This window comes from Aulonocara stuartgranti (assembly GCF_965226115.1).
Source record: "Aulonocara stuartgranti genome assembly, chromosome: 20".
NCBI classification, from domain to species: domain Eukaryota; kingdom Metazoa; phylum Chordata; class Actinopteri; order Cichliformes; family Cichlidae; genus Aulonocara; species Aulonocara stuartgranti.
The window spans coordinates 33,362,775-33,372,002 of NC_138956.1; the positions used below are offsets into that span (position 1 = coordinate 33,362,775).

Here is a 9,228-nt window from a genome sequence, read left to right on the forward strand (position 1 = left end):
CTGGTTGTCTATGGCCGTGTGCAGAGGATGCCCAGCATTGTCCATAATGTCCAGCAATTTTTTTAATGTCCTTTTCTCTGCCACTGTCACCAGAGTGTCCAGCTTCATGCTGACCACAGAGCCAGCCTTCCTGATCAGACTAATGTAATCTATTAGATAATTTAATGTATTCAATGTGATATTGAATTGTGGCGATTGCTTTATGTTTAATTCTTTGTCTGGACCTCTTTCATAAACTTTGAGATTCCTCTTTCTGGAGATCAGTCGGTCCTGTGCAATAATACAAAACAGACAAGACCACATAAAAGGCTAAACAGCAGTACATGTTCTTACAAATCATTAACTGACCACAGCAAGGATTATATTAATACTGAAACAATGAATGTGAATTCTCCCATAGACTTAAGAATATACTGGGTAGGAATAACACAATTCTATCTTTTAATCAAAGCCTTCTTTACCCTGAGCTGTGCAGGGCATTGTGGAGTTCAGATTTTTGTGTATTTGCTCATCTGATTTCACATGCATATGAACTTGAATGATATCTTCAGTGAAGTAATTTAAGTATTGTGGGGGGGGGGGGGGGGGGGGGGGGTTGGAACATAATACTTAAATGATTTATCTAAAAAATAAAACATCTTCTAACTATCAAAACAATTTTTCTTGTGGATTTAAGGAAGATTTTTTTATAACTTTATTTGAAATTGTAAAGTGAACTGTTAGTCATTCCAGTTCAGTTTGTACAGTAGACATACAGGGCAAATAGGAGTGGATTTCGGGAAAATAAAGAGACGTACTCTAAAAACGATGACGTACGATCCAGTGTAACGCGGTGATTGGCTGATCGGCCTGCGACTCAACCGAGTTCTCCGGAGACGGAAGGGGCGGGACAAGGCGTTAGAGGCGGGGTACAGTGGAATTATCATGGCGGGATGCATGAAAATCATAAACGGTTTTATTTCAGCAAACGCTAGATTCATGGTTCTTGCGGTGCTCCTTATGTGTTTACCTCAAATCTCACAACAGGATACGGGTAAGAAGCGGTCTTGTGAAGCAGAAACATACACCGCGAGTTACACGGGGGCATATTTCGAACTGGTTTTGCTCAGGCTAATTATTGTTAGCTTGTGTTCAGTCTTTGAGTCAGTGAGACCGCAGAAAGGTTATTGTATGGTGAACATTGGTGGCTATTTTCTAAGATTCCTACATCTTGATTATTCCCTGGCTCCGGTTGTGTGTTCGTATAAATAATAAATTAGACTAAACATTATTTATGCAGCTCTTTCAGATTTGTTAGGTTTAAATTTGTCGAACCGAAACCCTAGAAACCTGCATGAACTTGCCCGAAAAGAGGTTGCAGTTAACACTTGTATATTTTCCTTAACGGAAACAACTTGAATGCTTAGCCTATAATTTAAAGTAAATGCAAATTATTATTAACTCTGTCCCAAAACTGAAATATTTCCTGAGAAAAACTGAGTATTTTTTGCCGTGTGTCGTTTAAATAATGAGCATTGTTTCCATTATTACACTACCATTTGCTATATTTTGTAACATAACTAGCGGATAATGCAACAGTGTGAAAACATATAGAACATCCCTACCAGCAAACAAAATCATTAATAATAATGATAAAATAAAAAGTCTCAACCACACATGGGTAATTGAGTACTTTTTTGAAAATTAAAGGGCAACTATGTTGGGTACCCTGACACCCGGTGGGCCATAGCACTGTGAAATATTAGAGACATTAAGTGTGAACTGATATAGTTGCAGGTTTTTGTCTTTTCTTGGGATTTACAGACACTACAATTTTTTTATAATGTTTGTATTATACTGTAAATGCTGTAAACAATGAGAGTTCAAATGTGTTCTGGTCAAAGGTTATTCTTGCACAAACAATATTGCTTATAAGGTACAATGGCAGTTGCAGTCTTACTATTTATTGGCATGCATCCCAGGTGAAGAACATGAAATAACTAATCTGCGGGATGGTGACGAGTATGTCATGTCAGGATCCAACCGGTTCTGTTACAGAAACACCGTATTGCCAACCTGGAGGCAGACATGGACAAGAATTCAAGTAGGTGAATCTGCCAGCCCACAACTGGTAAAATACTGAAATCCTTTCTTTCTTTAAAATCATCCCTCAGTTTGGGTATTTTAGTGGTCTAATGTAATCTACTCTAACATACTTCAAATTTTATTTACAGCTTGACAGTCAGCTAAAAAGAGCCTCTGGATTAAATTTGTGAGTGATATAATATTACCAATATCTGACAGGTCAAAGTGTGGAGTTCAAAGGTGTTTAAGGTGGACACTGTGGAAGGTGAGGAGGAGCTGCAGGAGCTTGATCGCTTCAGTTTTTGGGGCTGGTTCCAGAGCCTGCTGCGAGAGAAGCACAATGAGACTGTTATTAACGTCAGCCTGTTCAGCAAGAAGACGTGCTTCAAGGTTGATCCTATTGGCAATGCGCAATACACTGTCAAACCCATTCGCAGTAAGTGGGATGGGGGTATGGAATAAAACAAATTTGCTGGTTATTGGCAGTTAAAATATGGGTGTTTTACTGTTCTTCATTCCCTTGCAGAGTTTGATATATATCTATTCTTGTTATTCCTCGCTGGAGCATTGCTGTTTTTCTTTGCAGACTCACTCAGCAGGTAATTTTTTCTCATGGACTAAAGTTTCTTTTTCAGGTTTGTTGGGTTTATCATAGTAATTGATATATTTTTTTCACCACCTGTATGAAGGAGTCAGGCTTTCTTCTATTCTGCCGGTATGAGCACTGGCATGATTGCCTCTCTCATAATCCTCTTTTTCATTCTGGCACGCTTTTTACCAAAGGTAAAGTTTTTAATTTTTATCCAAAATCCAAGTTTTTTAAAAATATTGAATATCTCTAATATGTTTGATATTTATACCATTTGTGTTTGTTCCTTCACACAGAAAAGCCCCTTTTATGTGTTGATAGTTGGAGGCTGGTCATTCTCTGTGTACGCAATCCAGCTTGTGTTCAGGAACCTCAGCATTATTCTTCGAGAGCACTGGCATGTGGCATTAGGTACAGACTCTTCATGGACAGGTTGTGACTAGCTGATAACTGAGGACCAAAGCAAATATCCTAATATTTAAAAAAAAAAAAATTGTGTTGTCAGTGTTAATCTAGTTAAAATGACGTTAACGCCATAACTGCATTAACGCGGCAAATCTCTGTTAACGATTGCTGGACGGCGCCAACATGTTAAAAGGGGCGATCCGCGGTGACTCATTAACAGAGTCACCGCGGCAAATCTCGTTAACAGAGATTTGCCACGTATATACACACATACATATATTTTTACAGCTTCTGATTATTCCGCTAATCAAAACTTAAAGTGATAGATAATTAATCAGCCATAACTTTCTACATGTCCGCTTAACCTTATAAAAATCAAGCATTATTTTTGAATTATTTAGGGTTTTAGACTGTTAAAAATATAACCTAAGCAACAAAGCAGCTCGTCGGTCATGGAGGAGTTTTCTCTTGGGTCCATATGTTCTTTTGGTAGTGACGCACTTGTCATTGTTATCACCCCACTGGGCGGGTGGGGTAGGTGAATGTGAGAACAGGGCAACATACGAATGTAAACATGGATATGATAGCTGTATCTACCAAAAATCTCAGATAAGTTTCAATCTCAGTGACTTCAACCTCAAGGGCAAGGTCAGAGGTCAAGTTTTCTGAAAATCTTGTGAATGTTAATAATTTGAGCACAAGATGATGTAGGATTGGGAAATATTTGTATCTACTATGAGGCTGAGGGGTTGCACTGGCGGCTACCAGTATTTTGTCATTTTGCAGCTGCAAAATCAGTGACGGTTTGATTTTAAAGCAAATGATCACTATGTGATTGAAGTAGGGACTTTAAACTTTAATTCATGGAGTTTAAGAAAACTATTGTTTTAACTGTTTAGAAATTACAGCAATTTTTATTTGCATTTCTCCATTTTCAGAGGCTTAGAAAGAATTGGACAAACTAACAAAAATAAAAAATATATAACAATTTTGTATAATACTTGGATGTTCCATGAACCCATGGGGGCACCAAATGCTGTGTTTCTTCCCTTAAGATGTTCTGTTCGATCTTTACTGCAGCAGTCTCCAGTTGCTGCTTGTTTGTCAGGTTTTTTCTTCAGTAACTAAAAGCATGGTCTTTTAATTTGAAATCAGGTGACTGATGAATATCTAATTTCTTTGTGTTGAAAAACTTTTTCTGTGGGGCACTATCATTTTAACTGTGAAGATCTGTCTTACCAGTTTCTGAGCAAAAAGGAAAACCCTTTACATTCAGAAATCATCTTGCTACATCTATCAACAATCACAGCATCAATAAACACTAGTGACCCAGTTCCATTGGCAGCCTCTGCAAGTACTTTTAAATGTTTTGTGACACACTGACATCTGGCTTTCTTTTTCTGGACGGTAACCTGCGGTTTGCTCCTTGTTGTTAACCAGATTGAACCAGAGGAAATGGGTTTGACCTGGCCATGAAACTGTTTGCTTTCTCAATAATCCAATTACTTCATAGCATTTGAAAATGGGAAATTGTATAAAAATGGCTGTAATTGTAAAACTTTGTTCTAAAAGTAAAGCATATGGGCATTTGGTACATAACTTTGCAGTGATTTAACTATTTTTAATGCAGTGTAAAAACATCTCACTCTCTCTCTCTCTTTGTTTGTGTGCTTGGTTTTTTTTTTTTGGCAGGTTATGTAGCAATTGTGGGATTCATCAGCTTTGCTGTGTGTTACCGTTATGGCCCTCTGGTTGATGAGAAGAGCATTAACATCCTGTCGTGGACCCTGCAGCTCTTTGGTCTGCTCCTGGTTTATTTAGGAATTCAGATTCAGCAAGTTGCCTTCGCTCTTATTGTAGCTGCTTTGTTTACCAAAAACCTGGGGTACCCAGTCTATCTGCTGGTTGCTGCATGGAGGTATGCATTTTAAAATGCTGACACAAGGTGGCGTAAGAGCACAGTGTACTGTGGATAATTGTTCCACAGGCAGTATAATCTGACTTCTGTGGTAAACACACACTTAGTTTCACAGAATAAATGAAGAAAAACACTTTTCTATTGCATGTTCTTAACACGGTAAATTATTTTATGTGAACTGCTGAACTTAAAAGTAGTGATACTGTGCTTGTTGTAGAATAAAGAACAATAGTCATATTAAGTTCATATAATATGGATTTATTTAAGCCATGAAAATACTCTTTTTGCAGAAAAATCAAGCAGTACATCTACTGGAAGCCACAGCCACGACGCCTGCTGACTGAGGAGGAGTATCAGAAGGAAGCTGAGGAAGAGACTCGGCGGGCTCTGGAGGAGCTGCGGAAATATTGTAACAGCCCAGAGTTCAGCCCGTGGAAGACAGTCTCTAGAATTCAGTCTCCCAAAAGGTGGGTTTATGCTCGTACATTTGTCATTTGCTAATTCAATTCAATTCAATTTTATTTATATAGCGCCAAATCACAACAAAAGTCGCCTCAAGGCGCTTCATAGATACAGAGAAAAACCCAACAATCATATGACCTATGAGCAAGCACTTTGGCGACAGTGGGAAGGAAAAACTCCCTTTTAACAGGAAGAAACCTCCGGCAGAACCAGGCTCAGGGAGGGGCGGGGCCATCTGCTGCAACCGGTTGGGGTGAGAGAAGGAAGACAGGATAAAAGACATGCTGTGGAAGAGAGACAGAGGTTAATAACAGATATGATTCAATGCCAATTTTGGCTTAACTTCCCCCTAATCCTAAAATAAAGAGAGGAGTGTTATATCTACTAATTGTTTTCTGATTCAGTTATGTTTCTTATAAAATAATTTATTTTAAGTTTTCATTTTTATTATTGCCTTGCAACTTTCTGAAATCATCTATACAAAACTAATGGGAAACTATTGATCACCAATAGCTGACTGCTTTAGACACGGTTTATAATACAAACACCCCTTAATTACACACAGTAAATTGCTGTAACCATGTTTTTTTTAAGATCATTTCTAAAATCTGGAAAAAAATATCTGCAATACAAAGACTGCAATAAATCAGCTAGTGTCACAAATATTAGGCTTCTTGTCTGGATAAATGACAACCATCAAAATTACTACTTTATGCCAGAAACATTACAAATATTGCTAAAATCATATAAGAACTTTCTATCTAGCTTATTTATCAGTAAGCCTTTTCTGCACTGCTTGTGCAATAATGTTTTAGACAACAAACCTGGGGGAAGAACATTTGAAAAACCCACTTTACAGACACCAAAGTAATGATTTGAATCAAACAGCATTTGCAGAAACTGCTTTAGTTCATGGTTTCTGCTGAGTGATTCATTTTCCCAGTATGCATATTCAAATGCACTTTATGAATGATATCTTTTGTTTTTTCTCACTTATCTAGAAGAAAAGCAAGCAAAACAGCATTTTCACTTTGAAACACCTATCTGTCAAATGATCTTCATTGGTTTTCCTGTCTAAAGGGGCGTCACTAAATCTATTAAATGACCTAAACTTCAGTAAGAATGTGCGACATTTCTCATATCTTAACATTACTTCCGATATATCGTGCCACAAAACTTTCTATGTAATCCAGTCATGACTGGCAAACACTCACACTACATTTGCAATTTTGAGTCAAGGGTTTAAATACAAGGTACATTGGTAGCCTGTCCTGTGTAAAATGTAAATAAATAAATGAATAAAGATCTGAATGCAGTCATTATAAACCATTATTGTATTTACAGAGCATGAAAAAATCAAGTATTTAAACATTTTAATGTCTGGGACATTTCAGTATTTCGTGAAATAAAATGCATGTCTCAAGAAAGTTGAGATGGGGCAAAAAAAGGCTGGAAAAGTAAGTGGTACTTTAGGATTTGGCAACTAATTAGGTTAATTGGCAACAGGTCAGAAACAGGAGGTTGACATTAATAAGGGATAACTAGCGTGTGTGTGCGTGTGCGTGTGTGTGTGTGTGTGTGTGTGAGAGAGAGAGAGAGACATGTATAACAAAGACGTAAGTATTGCAGCATGCTTTGGTTCAGTTTTGGTCCACGATGTCGTCATGCTTACCCACAGGTTTGCTGATTTTGTCGAAGGCTCCCCACACTTGATGCCTAACGAGGTGTCCGTCCATGCTCAGGAATACGGTTTTGGAGGATCTTTCTTTGAGGATGAACTGTTTGATACAGACGACGAAGATGACGACGATATTGTACCTGTGATGAAACCAGAGTGAGACGGCGCAGTGTTGGAAACAAAAACACTTATTACTGCCTTTCAGAAAGGTGATGGGAGACCAGCTCTCCAGGGCCGTCCAGACTGACTTTTAAATGGCTTCTTTGGAGGCGGGATTAGCGGCATCCCTGAATTCCAGGATAAAGAGCCATTTTGTATCACCACAGGCAAAGTAAACAAAGTACTGTCAAAGAATGTGTAATACTTCTTTATTTCAGGGAATTAAGATTTCTGTTGAGAGGTTTAAAGACAGTGAAAGCTGAGACTTGCAGGTTTCTTTGTGCCCAGTTGTGGCCCAGATAAGTTTTCAGTTTTCTAAACATATTTTGTTTACAGCCTTTGGCTATTACCAGTTATTACTCTAGTTTCCTGCTTGGGAAGAGAAAGAGATGTCATTTTTTAAATTTGACTTATTTCATTCATTTTAAACAAAAACCATCAGTAGAAGTGTCCCCAAGTAATTTGAATAAAGATATATATATTTATTTATTTTGCCTTTGATGCAAAGAAAAGAAGTTATTTTTCTTGTTTAGTGCCGGTTGACACAATTGTCATTTCAAGCACCTTTATTTTAAGTAAAGACTCTGTAGTATCAGAGAGACAAGTTCAAGGATGCAATGAACTCTTATTAGCAGCATCTGGCATCAGTGGGAGGAAGATTTCGAGGGGCCAAGTTCGGGCTGGATGAAAATGAGTAATGCAATAACAATACTTATTTATCATATAAAACATTTTGTTGTGTTGCGCTTGAACAATCCTTCCATCACACCAACACATGACGTGTCATCATTAATGACATATTACCATATGTAGGTAAAGCCCCCGGTCAAACAGGCCTCTAGAAGGGAAAATTGTGTATTCCCTAATGCCAGATACCTGTGAATGTAAAATTTGAATTTTAGTCATCTAGCAGTGACTAGATGTTACAAGGATTTGGGGTCACTCGCAGGGGAATAAAGCGGCCTTTTTTAAAAAAAAAAAAAAAAAAAAAGCAGGCATAATGTAAGCATTCGGTTATATGGTGTGAGTGTGGATTATAATTCTTGATTATTTAGGTTGTGCTACTGTCTTTCTTGGTTTACTTCTATTCACTTTTGTTTAGTAGGTGGCCTTTCTACCAGCTCTATCCCCGTCCTGGTACAGAGCCAGTTCTACCTTGATGCCTTTTAGGAAGCAACCCACATTTCGGTTTGAATTTGGTCACAGCAGTTTTGTGGTGCTGTGTTGGTGCCAGGTTTGTTTGGTGGTCTGGTCAAAATGCCATGACTTCGGTGAATGAAATTAGCATGGGAATCTTTTAAGAGGACCTGCTTGTTTTAATAAAATACTTCTTTTCCACCAATTTGATGTCGGAGCCCAATTCTGTCCTGCTTCTTTTTGACAACCAGGTCACATTTCAACAGGTTTAACAACTGATTTACTAAAGATCGGATCATTTTTTTTGAAAATAAAATCAGGTGGTGGATTGCACCTGGCAGGGCTTTTCTGTGTAGAGTTTGCATGTTGTCCCCGCACTCCAGCTTCCTCCCACAGTCCAAAGACATGTAGTGGTGTTGGGTTAACACTAGTTAACCTGCCTGCTGTTAGCCCCGCAGCAGGCTGGTGACCTGCCCAGGTTGTAGCATATTTTGCTCTGTGGATAGCTGGAATGGGCTCCAGCCCCTCAGTCACCCTGAATTGGATAAGTAGATTCTATCTGTAAATCATTGATGCTTCTTTTGGTAACTCCTGTCATAGCAGCAAACCCACTTTGCAGACAACAATGGAGTGATTTGAATCAAACAGCATTTGCAGAAACTGTTTTTGTTGTTTCTGTCGAGTGATTCATTTGTCCAGTATGCAGATTCAAATGTACTTTAGACACGATATCTTCTGTTGTTCCTCACTTATCTAGAAACAAAACAAGCAAAACAGTATTTTCAGTTTGAAACACGCATCTTTCAAATGATTTTC

At 38.2% G+C, this 9,228-nt stretch overlaps 1 protein-coding gene across 1 annotated transcript; it reads left to right on the plus strand.

The window, feature by feature from the left end:
- Positions 1-889: 889 nt before the first annotated feature.
- nemp1 (nuclear envelope integral membrane protein 1) lies at positions 890-8,617 on the plus strand. The gene is made up of 9 exons (XM_082519550.1): positions 890-1,033; positions 1,962-2,083; positions 2,284-2,500; positions 2,591-2,663; positions 2,754-2,847; positions 2,950-3,064; positions 4,751-4,976; positions 5,267-5,443; positions 7,117-8,617. The coding sequence occupies exons 1-9, from the start codon at positions 925-927 to the stop codon at positions 7,274-7,276; spliced, it is 1,293 nt and encodes a 430-aa protein (XP_082375676.1). The 5' UTR covers positions 890-924; the 3' UTR covers positions 7,277-8,617.
- The last annotated feature ends 611 nt before the right edge of the window (positions 8,618-9,228 follow it).

What these genes read in the sequence shown, in the direction of transcription:
- nemp1 (XM_082519550.1), top strand. Translation starts at nt 925, where the DNA reads ATGGCGGGATGCATGAAAATCATAAACGGTTTTATTTCAGCAAACGCT. An exon ending in CACTGTCAAACCCATTCGCA is followed by an intron (nt 2,501 to 2,590) that starts GTAAGTGGGATG and finishes ATTCCCTTGCAG; the next exon opens with AGTTTGATATATATCTATTC. An exon ending in TGGCACGCTTTTTACCAAAG is followed by an intron (nt 2,848 to 2,949) that starts GTAAAGTTTTTA and finishes TCCTTCACACAG; the next exon opens with AAAAGCCCCTTTTATGTGTT.